Source organism: Mirounga angustirostris, unplaced genomic scaffold (assembly GCF_029215605.1).
Source record: "Mirounga angustirostris isolate CCGP_5_RB_7025 unplaced genomic scaffold, mMirAng1.0.hap1 SCAF_14, whole genome shotgun sequence".
NCBI lineage: Eukaryota > Metazoa > Chordata > Mammalia > Carnivora > Phocidae > Mirounga > Mirounga angustirostris.
In genome coordinates this window covers 57,045,165-57,066,463 of record NW_026991722.1, presented here as the reverse complement: position 1 = coordinate 57,066,463, position 21,299 = coordinate 57,045,165, and the positions used below count along the sequence as shown (strand labels likewise).

General features: G+C 39.5%; 1 protein-coding gene across 2 annotated transcripts in view; it reads right to left on the bottom strand.

The window, feature by feature from the left end:
- The window catches only part of PTPRM (protein tyrosine phosphatase receptor type M), an 810,901-nt gene that overhangs the window by 475,159 nt on the left and 314,443 nt on the right, over positions 1-21,299 (bottom strand). For both annotated transcript variants that reach the window (XM_045887027.3, XM_045887028.3), the window contains exon 4: positions 5,094-5,172. In XM_045887027.3, the coding sequence (XP_045742983.1) occupies positions 5,094-5,172 (79 nt within the window). The remainder of the gene's footprint in view (positions 1-5,093; positions 5,173-21,299) is intronic.

The following is a 21,299-nucleotide window of genomic DNA, read 5'->3' as shown; positions in this document are numbered from 1 at the left end:
CTAAGTGAAATAAATCAGACAGAGAAAGACAAATACTGCATGATTTCATTTACATATGGAATCTGAAATGAAACAAACAAATAAGAAAACAAACTCATGATATCAGACTTGTAGTTGCAGGGAGTGGGGAGTTGCAGGGAGGGGAAAGGAAGGAAGGTGGTAAATAGGAACAAATTTCCAGTTATAAATAAATACTAGGAATGTAACATACAACATGATGACTACAGCTATCCCCACTGTGTGATATATACCATAGAGTATACCTTGGTATATATACCAAGAGTAAATCCTAAATCCTATGAGTTCTCATCACAAGGAGAACAATTGTTTTCCTTTTCTTTTCTTTCCTTTTCTTTATTGTATCTATAGTGAGAAGATGGTTGCTAGCTGAACTTATTGTGGTAATCATTTCACAATATATGTATATTAAACCACCATGCTGATACCTTAAACTTTTACAGTAATGTTGGGGCGCCTGGGTGGCTCAGTTGTTAAGCGTCTGCCTTCGGCTCAGGTCATGATCCCAGGGTCCTGGGATCGAGCCCCGCATCGGGCTCCCTGCTCTGCGGGAAGCCTGCTTCTCCCTCTCCCACTCCCCCTGCTTGTGTTCCCTCTCTCGCTGTGTCTCTCTCTGTCAAATAAATAAAATCTTAAAAAAAAAAAAAAAACTTTTACAGTAATGTATGTCAATTATTTCTCAATAAAACTGAGGAAAAAATAAATAACTCAATTAGAAATGGGGAAAAAATCTAAATAGTCATTTCTTTCAAAAGGTATATAAGTGGCCAATAGAGAAAAAGATGCTTAACATAATTAGCCATTAGGGAATCAAAACCACAAAGAAATACCACTTCAAAGCCCCTGAGGTAGAAAAAAGAAAAAAAAAAGGACAAATGACAAATATTGGCAAGAGTCCACTGCTCCTCAGAATGTAAAATGGTGCAGCCAATTTGATAAACAATTTCACTGTTACCCAAAATGCTAAACATAAGAGTTATTCTGTGACCCAGCAATCCTCCTCCTAAGTATATATCCAAAAGAGTTGAAAACAAATGTCCACACAAAAGCCTGTAACGGAAATGTTCATCACAGTGTTAGTCCCAATAGCCTCAAATTAGAAACAACTCAAACGTTCATCAGTTGATGGACGTGTAAAGAACATGCGGTATTATCATACAATGGACTGTTTCTCAGCTTCAAGAAAGAATGAAGTATTGAAACACTCTAGAACTTGGATGAACCATGAATGTGCTAAGTGAAAGAAAACAGAAAAGACCATGTATTGTATGATTCCATTTAAATGAACTATGAGAAAGCAAGCCAATCTACAGAGACAGAAAGTAAATTAGTAATTGCCTACAGCTGAGGGTGGAGGCCAAGGGCATGGAGAACCGACCTAACAGTGGGTGCAGGGTTTCTTTTTGGGGTGATGAAAACATTCTAAAGTTGATTGTGGTGATGGTTACACAACTCTGTGAATATACTAAAAACACTGACTTGTACACTTTAAGTGGGTGAACTGTATGATATGTGAATTATATCTCAATAAACCTGTTAAAATGCTGTATGGCTTGTAAGACATAAAAATATACACCAGCACTACAAGGTAATAACAGAGATACCCAACATGCATAGCTTATAACCTACTTAAAAACAGGAGACAACATTATGGAGCTGATAAAATGCTTCTTCAGGTTCTCCTACTAGGATTATTGAACCAAATTCAAAATATATTTTGAGTGTGCATACCAAATACAAAAATTATCTGTGTTCATTAGACATGGGCTTAAGCCATCGAGCTGCTGATTCTGCACAGCCATATCCACATTTCATGCTGATCCTGCATTTTATTGTCACTACATTAAAATCAATTTTATGAGCAACTGTATACTCTTAACAAGTACTTTTAAAAAAATGTTGAAATGCCTGCTCATAAACCTATATAAGTCCAAACAGGAGCCTTCAGAGTGAAGTAAATAAAGTTCAGCAATTTTGAATCTTTTGGAAAGCAGAGTTTTAGATATGAAATATTTATGCCCCCTTATGATTTAAATCTAATGACTATCATGATTGCAAAGTAATTGATTATTATTTAGAAATCTTGCTGGGAAATCCTAAAATATTACCTGCAAAGCTTTACATTTTAAGACCAAACTATTGCTTTCTTTAAAATCTTTATCTGCATGTTTTCCCCATAAACTTAGAGATTCAGGAAAAAATAATTACAGAAGGCCCATCATCAAAACCATTTAAAGCTTACTGTTCAAAATGCTGTTGTACCATACATTACCCTGGTACAGAGCCTGTTTTGCAATTCTGTGTCTCTTAAGAGCAGTTTGCAAAGCCATTTAGGTATTAGTACCAGTATTCTCCAAAGGAGAGACCATAAACACCATTTCTATGGCTATAGGCAGCTGAGCTTGGAAAGAATGAACAAAACTGTGGGAGACACATTTTGGGAGGTTCTGATAGAAGGACAAGCATTAAGTAAGTCTTTATATCTTACTGAAGACAATGACTCAGATGCTGCAGCATGGAAGGAGCCACACGTCAGGGGCTATTTTGTTGGCCGATGGCCAGATGTAGAACAAACCCAGGATAGAGAACAAGACAGACCCCTGCAAACTTGGCCTCATCCATTGCATCTGCAGCAGGGCGAAGGTTGCTCTGAGTAACGGGGGGCACTCAGCACATAGCAGGCATGCATCATTCCTCTATTTTCTTTAACCTCCTGGTAAGAGGTGAATCTGAGGTGGGATCATTTATGTACATTAGAAGATCCCATGGCATTTTTCCAAGCCCAAGGCTATTACTCTGAGGATTTGGCCAAGTTCCAACTCAGGTAATTATATTCCGCTTGCTAAATTTGCCCTGCTGTTCCAGTTAGGTACAGCATTGTTCGTTTTCCTGACTTTTCAGAAAAAAAAGGGAGAGAAATTCTTCTTGAACTCACCAGTCTTGCAGACAGAAGAAAGGCAAATGTAATGTGTTACAAAAGTAATGTCTGCCTCAGTAAGGAACAAGATGATTGCGGTGTTTGAACTTTGGTGCTGTGGCAAGCTCTGAGCACCAGATAAAGATCACAGAGAGAGCAAAATCCCTCTGGATGGAATCAGATGACTGTGCCATGATACCCTCATCAGATAACGACCACAAAGGGCTCTCGGTAACTACCACAGAGAATGAGCTCATGATCTCTTCAAACCAGGCAACAAAAGCAGAGACACTTCTGCAAATGTTTGTATCTTTAATATCATTGCAGGTATAACCACTTTCTCAGGAATTGGGGTAGGGACCACCAGCACAAATCCAGGAATGTTTGAACCAGCCAGTCTCTCTCTCTCTTTAATGCTGGGGACTCTAAAAATAAAGCAGGCTGTCATCCCTCACACGGCCAAAGATTTAAAGTCTGACAATATCAATTTTGGGCAAGGATATAGGGAAAATAAAACTCCCATGTGCACTGGTGGGAATATAAACTGGTTCAGACACTTTTCATAGCAATTTGGCAGCATCTAGTAAAACTAAAAGTGTTTCTATCCTACATTCCAGCCATTCTGCTTCTAAGAATATACTCTACTGAGGTTCTTGTACATTGTACCCAGAGGCACTCACACAGATGTTCACTGTAGCCATGTTTGTCATAAAGAACAACTGGGAGAAAAAACTAAATGTTTGTGGAAGAATAGAAAAATAAAGCATAGTATATTCATACGATATAATATCATGGATTGACCTAAAAAACATAACGCTAAGTGGAGAAAAAAAATACAGAGTAATTTGTACAGCTGGATACTATTCATTCCAATTTACAGAAGGTAAACATTACCTTCTTACTTTTTATGAACCAGAGTGATTATGGGAAAAAGCACACCTCCATGCATGTACACAGGCATGCACACACATGCCCACACACAGACATTTGCAGTATTTTGGTTGCTCAGCTCTCAAAGCACTATTCTGGGGTTGGGAAATGCCCCACTGTATGTTTTTTGGTAAAAGTCTTGGCCTAACTCCCAGGACAGAAGGCAAAAAAAGCCACAGTGGGATTTCCTAGATGACCCGATTGCTAGCAAGGGAATGAGCACATGATCTAGCTTGCCAACCCTGATAATCCCACTCGGGGTCTTGAGCCTAAGACCAAGGAGGCAAAGGTACGGAGACAGTGACAAATGTTCCGGCAGGTGACAAGGGTCAGGTGGCCAGAGAGTAGGCTATAGCACCCCTGCCCCCACAGATGGCCCCTCAGGCATAGCAGTCACCATGGTTCTGGCTGCAGTCTCTCTTTTGGTTCCCACCCATTACTGGAGCCTAGATCACCGATGTTCCCTGTGATTCTATTTGCCACCAATTCCATTTCTATACAAAGCTTTTCTGCTTGAAGCAGCTACATCTGTTTCTGCTGCTTGTGGAATACGAACCTTACAGATGGAGGAGGCTGCAGCAAGCTCACCCAGTGGTGGCCCCAGGACAGGCAAGGGAGAAATGGGACTGGCTTACATGCAATATTTTATTTTGATTTAATGACAATGGTTCAGATACAAATATGACATCCTGTTAATAGCTGTTCATACTGAACAGCAAAAAAAAAGGGGGTGTGTTTATCACCCATTGGAATTTTTAAAGTATTAATTTTTAAAAGATGAAGTTCAGGCCATTTCTGGAGTCCCTAAGTGGTTCAGGTACATTTCTTGTATTTGACAGATCCCAGGCCTGTTTGGGGTCATGCTGTTTGAAAGTATGCCAGTAATACACTGAATTTAGGAGCAAAATGCACAGATTCTCAATGTTCAACTTGTGCTTCTATTTAAAAGGGAAATCCACAGATCATTGCAAGGATGTTTGATTATACCAAAGCAGGCCATTAGTCCTCATTCCTAATCTTCATTTTAGAGACGCTCAGTTACATACAATGAATGACACACAAAATAGATGTTTTTGGACTTCTGGGCTAACAAAGCAACACTTAAAGACTTGTCAGGAATTCTTTTAGCAGGATAACTTCTCCCCAGGTTTCAGTGTCATCTCTTAATCTGTAACATAAATATGCCCCCAACGATGGACCCAAATGTGTAAGAGTTGAGGCAACTTACTGCACGGATGTCCTAATACCTTCACTTCATCAATAACAAGGTAGCCTTGATGTCCAGAAGTTATCACTTCAAAAACCACCTGGAAAATTAAGAAAGATTTATATTATTCACTCATTTTGTCAGAGTTTTACCAAATGTCTCCTACATATAAATGTAGGTTGTTCATTCATTCATCATGTTTCTAACAACCATTAATGGAGCATCTAATATCTGCCAATCAATGTTCCAGGTTCTAAGATGACAAAGATAGAAAAGATCCCAATCCAGTTTTCAGAGAGGTTAATGGGAAGGGCTGGGTCAGACATCATCCTACCTCAAGACTCACCTGGTAAGGACGTAATACCACGGTTAAGAGCTGATATTTGGAAGACGGAGGCTTAAAGTCATTTACCATAGATGATGTTGAGATTTAAATTGTTTTAAGAGAACATATTTTCTGGTCAACTCCTTTGAGAGGATTCTATGACCATGCTGAACCATGTGGGGCCCTGGGTTTTATACAACTAAAATGAAAAAAACTACCATAAGTGCTGTGAAAGAAAAGTACAGGGTACTAGAATAACATATACCAAAAGGACCTCCTGTGAGGAGGTTGCAGTTCTCCTAACAGCTGATTATGAATGAGGAAGGAGAGTAAGGCTTCTTCCTGGGCATCTGCAAAGGCCCTGAGGTGGACATGGCCATGGCCATGAAGAGGAATATTGGGACATATAACTGTAAAAGTCAGCTGTGACCAGGTTGCAGAGGCTCCTCTCCTAGGACAGGGATTCCAGGGAAGACACTATATTAGTAATATAAAGACGCTATGGCTGCTGAAACTCAGATGGCAGAGATATGAATTAAGAGCAGAATGACATAAAGATCTCTACAATGCTAAAATCAAGAGGTCTTTAGCAACTGCTTGATCATGGGAAAAGTAAGGCAGAAAAAGAAGGGCAACATGATCTGAAGTTCTCAGAATGAATGATATTTTTGAGATTGTAGAGTCACTTCAGAGAAATTGAGGTTAAAGGGGAAAAAAAGCAGTAAGAAGTTATCAATGTTCTTAACATGATTGTCTGAAGTTGTCTAATATGGCTATTATTAAAAAGGTCCACATGACATTATTCTCATCTCCATTTACACATATCTGCATCACCAAGGAGACTGTGGCTCATGCAAAATAAATTTGCTAAGTCTTAAAAAAAAACAGCAACTGCACTCTTGGAGAAATGAAGGTTCATTCCTACAAAAATCTGTACACAAATGAAAAGCTTCACTCATAGTAGCCAAAACCTGGAAACAGCCCAGATGGCATTCAATGGTAAATAATAATGCAGACTGTCATACATCCATAGCATGGAATACTACTCCACAATACCAAGGAAATAACTATTGATGAGGATGAGCTCTAGAGAATTATGCTGAGTGAAAAAGCCAATCACAAAGATTACCTACTATATGATTCCATTTATGCAGCATTGTGTAAAGTCAACATTTTTGAAGGGAGGGCAGATTAGTGGTTGCCAGGGCTTAGGGATGGAGGAAGAAGGGACGGGAGGATGGTTACAGGATAACACAAGTTGAGTAATCCTTGTGATGCTGGAACCTTTAAGGTTTTTGCTGTAGTGATGGATGCACAAACCTCCTCAGGTAATAAAACTGTATAGTTCATAGCAGCTTTATTTGCAATAGCTAAAACACGGAAGCTACCAAGTATCCACTGATGGATGAATGGGTAAGCAAAATGGGGTAAATACATACAATGGAATATTATTATTCAGTCTTAAAAAGGAAGGAAATTCCAACACATGGTATGACGTGGAGAAACCTGGGGAACATTATGATGGGTGAAATAAGTCAGCCACAGAAGGGCAAATACTGTATGACCCCACATATATGAGTTACCTGGAACAATCTAATCCAGAGAGACAGAAAGCAGAATGATAGTTGCCAGTGGCTGAAGAGAGGGGCAATAGGAAGTTACTATTTTACAGAGGCAGAGTTTCAGTTATGCAAGATGAAAAGAGTTCTGGAGATGGATGCTGGTGATGGTTGCACAACATTAAGAAGGTATTTCATACCACTGAACTGTATACTTAAACATTATTAAGATGATAAATTTTATGTTATTTGTATTTTACTACAGTAAAAAAAAAAGCAAAAAAATGTATAGAACTAAATACACACACATGCATGCACAAAGTAAATGGGAAATCTGTAAAATGGGAAATCTGAAAAAGCTCTGTAGATTTCAACCATGTCAATATCCTGGTTGTGATATTATACTTTCGGTTTGCAAACTGCTACCATTGGAGGAAACTGGGTACTATGTACATAGGAATCTGTATTATTTCTTACTGCTGTATCTGACTCCACAATTATCTCCACAAAAATTTTAACTTAAAAAATTAACTATAAATTACCATTTACTAAGCACATAATACAGTACATACACTGGGCCAGTATCACCCCATTATCTTATTTATCAGTTCATGAAAAAATTCTTCAAGGATTAATATTTGAAGAACAAAGAGATTCAGATACAAAATAATTGTTAAAAACCCAGGCTTTCTGGATGTTTTCACTACTACACATTGCCTGAACAAACACTTCAACCCTAGGACTGCATTATTTATGTGTGTGCAGTGGGTATAAAAATGGAGAAAGCAATCAGCAAAGCCCAAAATGGAAAAGCTCAGGGGGCTCCCTAGATAAGAAGTCATCCCAGAAACACCTGCTAGACTAGATGACCCTGCACCACGATGTCACAACACTGAAATACAAAACATACAGGGGAGAGGAGAGGACCAAAGTAGAACAGAAATGAAAACAAAACAAAACAAAACAAAAACACTTTGTCCTATTCGTAAGTATATATATATTTTTTTCACTGATGACACAGAGAAAGGAAGAGATGCATGCACAGTATTACAATCTGTAATCTTGCATATTTCTCTCTCTGCTGAAGTCTAGGACAGTTGAGAGAACAAAAAGCAGATGAGCCCTGAGAGCAAGTGGGGGCAAGAGCCCTCCAGAAGCCCTCCAAGCTGGGGCCTTGGGAGGAGACAGCAAGAGCAGGCAGCACAGGACGCAGCCGCCTGCTCTGCTGACAATGGCCACTGCATAGACCTATGTCCATGACCACCAGCTACCCAAGAACTCCATGGCCCTGGTCATGGAAAGGGTATTTTTAAAGCCAAAACCAGACATGTTCATCCATCCTTCCTTCCTCCCAGCTGACCTCCCTTCCTTCTTCCCTCCCTCTTACACATTCATTCAATTCAAGTTTCCACTGGGTGTCCTCTTTCTTCCACGCACCATGGTAAGTACTGTGATAAGCATCATGAACAGAACAGATGCAAAACTGTCCTTCACAGCAAACCATATTTTTACTTTATCAACTACAAGGGTTGAAGCTTCTTATAAAAATGGAATAATCTTTATTATTTAAGAGATATGCTAACTCTTAGAATATACTGTACATACAAAAATGTTCATGTGGATCTATTTTTGAAGTTGCCATGTGTAAATTCAAAGCACAATATTTCATTTAAACCAATACAGGACCATGGCCCTATGAAAGAATGGGAGAGAAAGAAAGGAGGGGAAGAAATGAGAGACCTTGATAAGTCACCCTAAAACCTTTGAACCTGCTTTTTTCATTTATCACATTCACAGAATTTATGACCCTCAAAGATTCACACTCAAAGATTCTGAGTCTTATTGTCCAACTATTTATAGAATATTTACTGTAAGCTCTGAAAGGGATCCAAAAAATATTAGACAATTTTACGAAATTTAGGCTTCAGGTCCACAAAAAATAAGGAACACAATGAACAAACAGAACAAGACGATGGCCAAGTAACAGGTGGGAACAATAAAGAGCTCATAGGACTGTGATCTTTCTCCACCACAGGACTGTCACCTCCTCCTTACCCAACCAGCCAGGACACCTCTGACACAGCCAACACAACCTTCAATCCATTTCTCACCCTGCTCATTAAACTCACAGATGCCCCCAAAAGGACTTACAAGTGTCCCTGCTGGACTGGAGGCAGAGAGACTCAGCAGCATGCCCATGCACTCCAGATTCCCAGCAAGACGACTTGCCAGTGAGGCCACAACAAAAGAATCAAACACAGATTTGTTTCTGAAACTTTATCTGTTCCCCTCAGTCTTCTAAAGGCATCTCATTGCAAATACACCAAGAGAACAATGGACTGATCCATTCAGTTAATTAGAAATTTTAGAAAGTAAACTTCGAAAGCTTGGCAGATTCCAACACTGACTTAACTTAGTTTCCCTAACTGTAGAGACAAAAAGGACAAAATATCTTCAGAGATAAGTTTATGTGTGTCCACACACCTCACACACATGTATATATTGACATACAATATACCAATAAAATTTTTACATGACACATTTAGATATTATACCTAAGAAGGTGCATTATGTGTTGCAAGTTTGGAAGCAATAACGCCAATGCTTCTTTCCAAAAACTGAAGCAAGTTTTTCAAAAGACCATTTTCCACCTCTTTTTTAGTAATTTTAGTTAAAGGGCTTATGAGTACAAGTTTTATTAGCTGCTTCATCAAGTTTATAACTTAGTGTATAAATAAATGTTTCAACACATACCACAATTATAAAGTAGGTCTGATTTGTACTGAAAAGTTTGCTATTTTGAAATAAATATGATTGAATGAAAATTCCTGAATTTAGGTGCTCTACAACAATCTTAGACTGACTGCTAACTTGATTTGAACATCTGACCAGTAAGAGATTCACTCTGTTGCTTCTAACAAACACGAGGGTTAAGACATGCAGCTGAGAACATAAGGCCTATTTTAAATAGGTTTCTTAAAAACAGATTTTAGACTCCCATAAAAAGGTTTCCTTGTCTTGAATTCTTGTTATCTGGCAAGTTTTTCATTTTGTACTTTTTTCTAGCCAGTGCCCTTACTAAGAAAGCTCCAAAAGCAAAAATATTTTGGTCTGTTTTTGTCAAATAAGGAACTACTCTATTGAAAGTACAGGTATTGCTCTAGTGAAGTATAACAAGTATATGCAGAACCCAGCGGGAGTCCCTGGGATGTCTGAAAATGCCAGCATTGAGGGCCAAAAGATAGAGGTCAGAGGAAAGAAGTAATAACATGAGAACACCAATGGTACCCCTGGAAAAGGAAAAAGAAAGGTGAAACAAACTGATTTGCACATGTGCCCATGCTTACTTTTATCAAATAGAACAGAATACATTGGAAGTCTGTATTAGAAGTGAGGTTTGGGTCTCTTTAAGAAACATACGAAGTCTTTTCATTTAGGAAAATTCAAAAATTTAAAAACCACTTATATACTGCACCCATCTGTGTCTCAGGTATCTTTTGTATATATTATGTAATTTCCCCAACCATATGAGGCAAGCAAATTCCCTTTCAGGGATGAGGAGGCTGACTCAGAAAGTAATTATGTAATTTTTCTGAGATCACACAATTAGTACATTGCAGGGCTAGGGTGTAATTCTAGGTCTATTTTACTTCTAAGTCTGGACTCTTTACTGAACTGCTTTAACTAGTAAGCATGACAGACTACATATATGTAGAATATACACACACATACATACACACACATACATATGTCTGACTGATACATACATACATACCTATCTATACACACATATACATATATAATACACAACCATGTATTCACACACACACAAATATATATATCCTTTAATTCATACACACACACACACACACACACATATGCTCTAAAACTTTTACTTCCACATTTAAGTAAGGAATGTAGTAATCATCTACTTGACCTAGCAATGTAGATGCAAGGAACAGTTATATGACATAGTTTTAACAACATAAATTTTAAGACAAGGGTCAGCAAACTATAGTCAACAGGCCAAACCCCCCCAACCTCTGTTTTTCTGTTACCCACAAAGTAAGGATGGTTTTTATAGTTTTCAACAGTGGGAGAAAGTCAAAAGAACAGTATTTAGCAACACATGAGAATTATATGAAATTGAAATTTCAATGTCTACAAATAAAGTTTTATCGTGACATAGTCATGTTTATTCAACTGTGTATCGTTTAGAACAGCTTCGCACAAAAACAGCAGAGCTCAGCAGACGTCACAGAGACCATCTAGCCTACAAAGCCTGAACTATTTATGACTACCAAGCTTCCAGATTTAAAAACAAAAAACAAAAAACAAAAAACAACTTTCCTGCTTGGCTCCCCAACAACTGCCATTACTCTGGATAACAAGAAAGCATGTATCAAGAGCAAGAGTTTGTCACCACCAAATACAACATGCCCTGCACTCCGTGTGGGAGCCTCGCATTCCAGCAATGGCAGGGAGAAGCCCTCCCCCTGGACTGACTTGCTTCAAGTGCGTCACATGGGTACCATTTCTAATACCCACTTAGGCTTATAGTATCATTACCATTTTTTATAAAGCATAATTGCATACCAAAACAAAACCATAGACAGTAATTACTTGATAGACCTCAAAACACTGTTTACAAAATTAAATCAAATTAAAAATAAAATAAAACCCAACTCATTTAGCAGTCAAATCTTCTACAAAGAAACTGAACTACTGAGAATGTTTAACACTTTAATATTAAAACCTGACCCTCAGCGATGACTCTACGCCATGTTCTTTGGCACAAGATAGATTTCAGGGAAATACCTTTGTATTTACTGAGGCACACACAATTTTAGGAAAAATGTCTTTGCCCTCTAAGTCAATCTAAATTGTGATTATTTGAAAAAGTTGAAAGCTAAAGTGGCTGATCAGTACGACAAAAATCACAGAGCCATCCTAGCTTATTCTGGAATAATTTTGCTAAAACCGAGTATTTAATCTTTTTGTTTGTTTGTTTGGACTTGGCCTGAAAGAAAATATAATTAATCCTCATTATTTGCAGATTCTATATTTGCGAATTTGCCTACACACTAATTTATTTGAAACCCCCAAATCAGTATTTGAAAAGCTTTCATGGTCATTTGTGGACATGCACAGAGGGGCAAAAATTTGAGTTGCCCATCCCAGCTGAGGTCAGTCAAGGCAATGCTCTGTCTTTTGATTCAGTTCTCATACCATAAACATATGTCCTTACCCCAGTCTGTTTGGTAAGGCATTTTTCCTATTTTTGTGCCTTCTATGGGTAATGCTGCTATTTAAAATGGCACCCAAATGCAATGCTGAGGTGTTGTCTAGTGTTCCAAAGCACAAGAAGGCTGCAATGTGCCTTATGAGAAAGTATGTGTGTTAGGGAAGTTTCATTCAGGCATAAGTCATCATGCTTTTGACAGAGTTTAATGTTAAAAATAAATGATGTAGATGGCGGAAGAATATGAGACCTAAATTTCGTATGGTTCCAGGAATTCAGCTAGATAGGGATCAAACCATCCTAAATACCTATGAACTCAACAGGAGATACAAGAAAAGAATAGCAGCAACTCTCTGAACAGAAAGGCGACCACTTTCTGGAAGGTAGGACCTGCGGAAAAGTGAATCCGAGGCAATATTCGGGAAGATAGACAGCAGGGGAGCCTCCAACAGCCGTTACTGGCAAATGATAGAGCAGCGGAGCACAAAATCGGAACTTTTAGAAATTTGCCTGCTGAGGGACATTGCTCCAGTGACTAAGCGGAGGGTGGAACCCTAGCTGGGACCGAGTGGTCTCAGGACCCTCGGGGTCACAGAAAGACGGGGGGTGCCTGAGTGCGGCAGAGCTCCCAGGGATCAGAGCAGGAAAGCCGGTTGCAGAGACGGCTGCGGAGACGGAGCCGAGGCACGGGCTCTCAGCTCAGGGTTGCCATAAACTATGATCTGTGGCACAGCTGGGACACTGCTCTTCCAGCGGGGACCCAACAAGCAGCAGATCCGGGGAGACTCCCCTTCCTCCCCCAGGAGGAGCGGTGCGGGAGTGCACCGCAGTGATCTGCTGGGTTTGGAGACTCCAAATGGGGTCAAGTGCCAGAGATAGAAATGCTTGGTCACAGGCCAGGTGAGCACAGAGTGCAGACAGAGACCAGGGAGACGGGAGTGACCACTGCTTTTCTCTGGGGTTGCACTGAGGAGTGGGGCCCTGAGTTCTCAGCTCCTCCGGGGTGGAGATTGGGAGGCCGCAATTTTCACTCTCACCCTCCAAACTGTACGGAAAGCTTGCAGGGAACAAAAGGTCCCCAGAGCAAACCCGAGCAGATTACTTAGCCCAGACCGGGCAAGAATGGGGCAATTCCGCCTCCGGCAAAGACGTCTGGGAACCACAGCAACAGGCCTCTCCCCCAGAAGATCAGCAAGAACAGCCCGCCAAGACCAAGTTTTCCAATCAACGAGAAAGGCAGAACTCCAGCACTAGGGGAATACTGCACATAGAATTCATGGCTTTTTTTCCCTCTGATTCTTTAGTGTTTCAAAGTTAATTCTTGTAATTTTCTTTTTTTTTAATTTTTCTTTTTCCATTTTCCAACCAACATCTTATCAATCCATTTTTTAAAAATCTTTATTTTTCATTTTTAGAGTCATATTCTATCCCTTCATAGTAGTTAACCTTATATATATAAGTTGTTCTCGCTTTAAAATTTTGGGATACAGTTTTTTCTAACAGACCAAAATATACCCTAAATCTCTAGTGTATGGCTTTGTTCTAGTCTCCTGCCTGATCACATTCTCTCCCATTTTTCTTTTCTTTTTTTTTAATTTCTCTTCTTTCTTTTTTCAACCAACTTCTTCCCTTATCAGTTCCTTTTATAAAATCTTTTATACTTTTCAACTTTACAGTCATATTCCATCCCTTCATCATATTTACCCTTTTTTTTTAAAGATTATTTATTTATTTATTTGAGAGAGAGAATGAGATAGAGAGAGCATGAGAGTGGGGAGGGTCAGAGGAAGAAGCAGACTCCCCGCTGAGCAGGGAGCCCGATGCGGGACTCGATCCCGGGACTCCAGGACCATGACCTGAGCCAAAGGCAGTCGCTTAACCAACTGAGCCACCCAGGTGCCCTACTCTTATTTTTGTACATACATAAGTTTTTCTTTCTTTAAAATTTTGGGAGGCACTTTCTTCTAACAGACCAAAATACGCCCAAAATATACTGTGTGGCACTAATCTATGCACCAGCCTAATCATATTTGATCATATTCATTTCTTTTTTTAACTTTTTCTTTTCCTTTTTTTTCATTTTTCCTTCTTTCCCTTTCTTTTCCCCCAGTTTCAGGTTTCTTCTGATTTCTTTACTGTATATTTTTCTGGGGTCGTTGTTACCCTGTTAGCATTTTGTTCTCTCATTCATCTATTCTCCACTGGACAAAATGACAAGACGGAAAAAATCACCTCAACAAAAAGAACAAGAGGCAGTACCGACAGCCAGGGACCTAATCAATACGGACATTACTAAGATGTCAGAACTAGAGTTCAGAATGACGATTATACAGATACTAGCTGGGCTTGAAAAAAGCATGGAAGATATTAGAGAAACCCTTTCTGGAGAAATAAAAGAAATAAAATCTAACCAAGTCAAAATAAAAAAGGATATTAATGAGGTGCAATCAAAAATGGAGGCTCTAACTGCTGGGATGAAAGAGGCAGAAGAGAGACTTAGTGATATAGAAGACCAAAAGATGGAAAATAAAGAAGCTGAGAAAAAGAGACATAAACAACTACTAGATCACAAGGGCAGAATTCGAGGAGTAAGTGATACCATAAGACGAAATAATATTAGAATAATTGGGATCCCAGAAGAAAAAGAGAGAGAGAGGGGCAGAGGGTATATTGGAGCAAATTATAGCAGAGAACTTCCCTAATTTGGGGAAGGAAACAGGTAACAAAATCCAAGAGGCACAAAGACGCCCCTCAAAATCAATAAAAATAGGTCAACACCCCGACATCTAATAGTAAAACTTACGAGTCTCAGAGACAAAGATAAAAATCCTGAAAGCAGCTCAGGACAAGAGATCTATAACCTACAATGGTAGAAACATTAGATTGGAAACAGACCTATCCAGAGACCTGGAAGGCCAGAAAGGACTGGCAGGATATATTCAGAGAACTAAATGAGCAAAATATGCAGACGAGAATACTATATCCAGTTAGGCAGTCATTGAAAATAGAAGGAGAGATAAAAAGCTTCCAGGACAAACAAAAACTAAAGGAATTTGCAAACATGAAATCAGCCCTACAAGAAATATTGAAAGGGGTCCTCTAAGCAAAGAGTGAGCCTAAAAGTAACATAGACCAGAAAGGAACAGAGACAATACATGGTAACAGTCACCTTACACGCAATACAATGGCACTAAATTCATATCTTTCAATAGTTACCCTGAACGTAAATGGGCTAAATGCCCCAATCAAAAGACACAGGCTATCAGATCGGATAAAAAAACAAGACCCATCGATGTGCTGGCTGCAAGAGACTCATTTCAGACCCAAAGACACCTCCAGATTGAAAGTGAGCAGGTGGAAAACCATTTATCATGCTAATGGACACCAAAAGAAAGCTGGGGTGGCAATCCTTATATGAGACAAATTAGATTTTAAACCAAAGACTATAATAAGAGATGAGGAAGGACACTATATCCCACTTAAAGGGTCTATCCAACAAGAAGATCTAATATTGTAAATATTTATGCCCCTAACATGGCAGCAGCCAATTATATAAGCCAATTTAATAACAAAAGTAAAAAAACACATTGAAAATACCATAATAGTAGGGGACTTTAACACCCGCCTCACTGAAATGGACAGATCATCTAAGCAAAAGATCAACAAGGAAATAAAGACTTTAAATGACACACTGAACCAAATGGACTTCACAGATATATTCAGAATACTCCATCCCAAAGCAACAGAATACACATTCTTCTCTAGTGCCCATGGAACATTCTCCAGAATAGATCACATCCTAGGTCACAAATCAGGTCTCAACCGGTACCAAAAGACTGGGATCTTTCCCTGCATATTTTCAGGCCACAATGCTTTGAAACTAGAAATCAATCACAAGAGGGAAGTCGGAAAGAACTCAAATACATAGAGGCTACAGAGCATCCTACTAAAGAAGGAATGGGTCAACCAGGAAATTAAAGAAGAATTTTAAAAATTGATGGAAAACAATGAAAATGAAAACACAACTGTTCAAAATCTTTGGGATGCAGCAAAGGCAGTCCTAAAAGGAAAGTATATAGCAATACAAGCCTTTCTCACGAAACGAAAAAGGTGTCAAATACACAACCTAACCCTACACCTAAAGGAGCTAGAGAAAGAACAACAAATAAACCCTAAACCCAGCAGGAGAAGAGAAATAATAAAGATCAGAGCAGAAATCAATGAAATAAAAACCAAAAGAATAGTAGAACAGATCAACGAAATTAGGAGCTGGTTATTTGAGAGAATTAGTGAGATTGATAAACCCCTGGCCAGACTTATCAAAAAGAAAAATGACCCAAATAAATAAAAACATGAATGAAAGAGGAGAGATCGCAACCAACACCGAAGAAATACAAACAATTATAAGAACATATGAGCAATTGTATACCAGCAAATTAGATAATCTGGAGCATTGGATGCATTCCTAGAGATTTATAAACTACCAAAACAGAACTAGGAAGAAATAGAAAATTTGAACAGACCTATAACCACTAAGGAAATTGAAGCAGTAATCAAAAATCTCCCAACAAACAAAAGTCCAGGGTCAGATGGCTTCCCAGGGGAATTCTACCAAACATTTAAAGAAGAATTAATACCTATTCTTCTGAAACTGTTCCAAAAAATAGAAACGGAAGGAAAACTTCCAAACTCATTTTATGAGGCCACCATTACCTTGATCCCAAAACCAGACAAAGACCCCATCAAAAAGGAGAATTACAGGCCAATATCCCTGATGAACACGGATGCAAAAATTCTCACGAAAATACTAGCCAATAGGATCCAACAGTACATTAAAAGGATTATTCACCACGACCAAGTGGGATATATTCCTTGGCTGCAAGGTCGATTCAACATCTGCAAAGCAGATCAATCAATGTGATAGAATATATTAATAAAAGAAAGAACAAGAATCATATGATCCTCTCAATAGATGCAGAAAAAGCATTTGACAAAGTACAGCATCCTTTCTTGTTCAACACACTTCAGAGTATAGGGATAGAGGATACATACCTCAATATCATAAAAGCCATCTATGAGAAACCCACAGCAAATATCATTCTCAATGGGGAAAAACTGAGAGTCTTCCCCCTAAGGTCAGGAACACTGAAGGGATGTCCACTATCACCACTGCTATTCAACATAGTACTAGAAATCCTAGCCCCAGCAATTAGACAACCAAAAGAAATAAAAGGCATCCGAATCGGCAAAGAAGCAGTCAAACTCTCACTGTTTGCAGATGATATGATACTTTATATGGAAAACCCAAAAGATTCCACCCCAAAACTGCTAGAACTCATACAGGAATTCAGTAAAGTGGAAGGATATAAAATCAATGCACAGAAATCAGTGGCATTTCTATACACCAACAACAAGACAGAAGAAAGAGAAATTAAGGAGTTGATCCCATTTACAATTGCACCCAAAAACATAAGATACCTAGATATAAATCTAACCAAAGAGGCAAAGAATCTGTACTCAGATAACTATAAAATATTCATGAAAGAAATTGAGGAAGACACAAAGAAATATTTGGAAAAACGTTCCATGCTCATGGATTGGAAGAACAAATATTGTGAAGATGTCAATGCTACGTAGAATAATCCACACATTCAATGCAATCCCTATCAAAATTCCATCTACTTTTTTCAAAAAATGGAACAAATAATCCTAAAATTTGTATGGAACCAGAAACGAACCCAAATAGCCAGAGGAATGCTGAAAAAGCAAAGCAAAGCTGGTGACTTCACAATTCCGCACTTCCAGCTCTATTACAAAGCTGTCATCATCAAGACAGTATGGTACTGGCACAAAAACAGACACATAGATCAATGGAACAGAATAGAGAGCCCAGAAATGGACCCTCAACTCTATGGGTCAACTTATCTTCGACAAAGCAGGAAAGAATGTCCAATGGCAAAAAGACAATCTCTTCAACAAATGGTGTTGGGAAAATTGGACAGCCCCATGCAGAAGAATGAAACTGGACCATTTCCTTAAACCACACACAAAAATAGACTCAAAATGGATGAAAGACCTAAATGTGAGACAGGAGTCCATCAAAATCCTAAAGGAGAACACAGGCAGCAACCTCTTCGACCTCAGCTGAAGCAACTTCTTCCTAGAAACATCGCCAAAGGCAAGGGAAGCAAGGGCAAAAATGAACTATTGGGACTTCATCAAGATAAAAAGCTTTTGCAAAGCAAAGGAAACAGTCAACAAAACCAAAAGACAACCGACAGACTGGGAGAAGATATTTGCAAATGACATATCAGATAAAGGGCTAGTATCCAAAGTCTATAAAGAACTTATCAAACTCAACACCCACAGAATAATCCAATCAAGAAATGGGCAGAAGACATGAACAGACAGTTTTCCAAAGAAGACATCCAAATGGCCAACAGACACATGAAAAAGTGCTCAACATCGCTCGGTATCAGGGAAATCCAAATCAAAACCTCAATGAGATACCACCTCACACCGGTCAGAATGGCTGAAATTAACAAGTCAGGAAACGACAGATGTTGGCGGGGATGTGGAGAAAGGGGAATCCTCCTACACTGTTGGTGGGAATGCAAGCTGGTGCAGCTACTCTGTAAAACAATATGGAGGTTCCTCAAAAAGTTGACAATAGAGCTACCATATGATCCAGCAATTGTCCTACTGGGTATTTACCTCAAAGATACAAATGTAGGGATCCGAACGGTACGTGCACCCCGATGTTTATAGCAGCAATGTCCACAATAGCCAAACTATGGAAAGAGCCAAGATATTCATCGACAGATAAATGGATAAAGAAGATGTGTTATATGAATACAATGGAATATTAGGGAGCCATCAAAAGGAATGAAATCTTGCCATTTGCAACGACGTGGAGGGAACTGGAGGGTATTATTCTGAGTGAAATAAGTCAATCAGAGAAAGACATGTATCATATGATCTCACTGACATGAGGAATTCTTAATCTCAGGAAACAAACTGAGGGTTGCTGGAGTGGTGGGGGGTGGGAGGGATGGGGTGGCTGGGTGATAGACATTGGGGAGGGTATGTGCTATGGTGAGTGTTGTGAATTGTGTAAGACTGTTGAATCACAGACCTGTACCTCTGAAACAAATAATACATTATATGTTAAAAAAAAAAAAAAAAAGATAGTAGGAAGGGAAAAATGAAGAGGAGGAAATCAGAGGCAGAGATGAACCATGAGAGACTATGGACTTGGAGAAACAAACTGAGGGTTCTAGAGGGGAAGGGAGTGGGGGGAATGGGTTAGCCTGGTGATGGATATTAAAGAAGGCAGGTATTGAATGGAGCACTGGGTGTTATACACAAACAATAAATCATGGAACACTACATGAAAAAAAAAAAAAATCAACGATGTACATTAAGTAAGGAGTCCTTAACAGAGAGACTCATAAAACAAGGTTATATGTGTTGATGAGTTAATGAAAATATTGAGACCGGAGACTTGCAGGCCTAATCCCTTACTTCCTCCCATGGAAGCAACAGTTCAGTGTTCACTAACTCAGCCAGCACTCACTGTGGCTTCACACAACATAAAAACCATGAATAAAATTAACTGCATGAGAACTGAGGATTGGATTCACACTGAGTCCCCATTTCCATCAAAGGACTGGGCACAGGAAGGACACAATACTCATTTCTACTGATGGCTCCCAGATACTATTTGCAGTCATGGGATGTAAAGAAATGTATAATAAAGAGAATCAATATTCTTTCAATACTTCAACAAATAACATCTCAGGAGAGATCTTGGATCCCATAGTCTTTGGAGCTTTTAGGAACAGCCATTTGCTCTCAGGTAGGAAACAAGCAGTTAAACCACTAACTAGCACTCTTTCGTTTGCTCATGAAAAGCCACCTTGGAGGTTGGCCTGTGAGGGGCTTGACATCCGGCTATCCCTCAGATGCCTACCAAACAGGAGATGAAAGCAGTTTAACACTTCAGCATCCCTGATCCTCCCTGCTTCAGTGAAGGGCAAAATTAGATTTCCATGATGCCACTATTCCTTTCTATGTATGAGCAAAGAAAAGGGGTTTGGTTACCCACACAAATACTCACCATGGAAAAAGTGTCGGTGGAAGTCATGTGTCAATTCCCTAGGACAAAGGGGATTAAATAGCATATTTCTGTCCTCCTACACAGAACTTGGGAGATCCCTTCTGGTTTTGATAAAAAAAAAAAAAAAAAAAAGCAAAGGTGGATCATACTCATTCACAAAAACATGTATAATAAAAGAAAACTTTCTCTAATAATAAAGAGCCAAAGCAAAACCACAACCTTTATGACCTTAAAAAATCAGCAAAAAAATATTGAAATATTTGTTTATATGGACATATTAACTGACTCAAGTAAAAGGCTATTTTCCCGAGGGGGGAAAAGATGGCAGAGGAGTAGGGGACCCTATTCCAACTGGTCCCCAGAATTGAGCAGGATATCTACCAGACCACTCTGAGCACCCACAAAACCAGCCTGAGATGTAAGATCTGGATCTCTACAAACAGAATATCGCAGGTGGTTGGTTTCGAGGTACCACGCAGGGAGCTGTGATTCCGTGGGCAGATATCGGAGGATAAACGGCAGCAGGAGGGAGCCTGGCCATGGGGATACTACACCGGTGAGCAACAGCCTCCTGCGCTGGGGACGGGCACAGATTCGCAGACCAGTAGTGGTGGGGAAAGGACTTTAGGGCAGCCCCTGGTTGCAAACCTGGAGTGGCGGGGCCATGCATCCAAACTGGGAGTGGCTGGCAGTTTTAGAAGCACAAAGGGCAGAGACATGCCCCAACCGGGAGGCAAGGACTGGGAGCACTGCTGAGGGGCGCACAACCCAGGACGCTGCAGTTTACAACAGCACAGACAGAAACGGAGACAGTGTGGCCTGGAGAGCTCACTGAAGAACAGTGACCTCTCACCTCTGACGCAGAGGGATGGAAATGGTCTCTTCTGCTCTCTCAGAAGAGACGCAGAAAGCCACCAGAGAAAAAAGACCCAAAAAACGAGTTTCCACTGAGCCCATCCCCCACCACAGGGGGCAGGGCAAC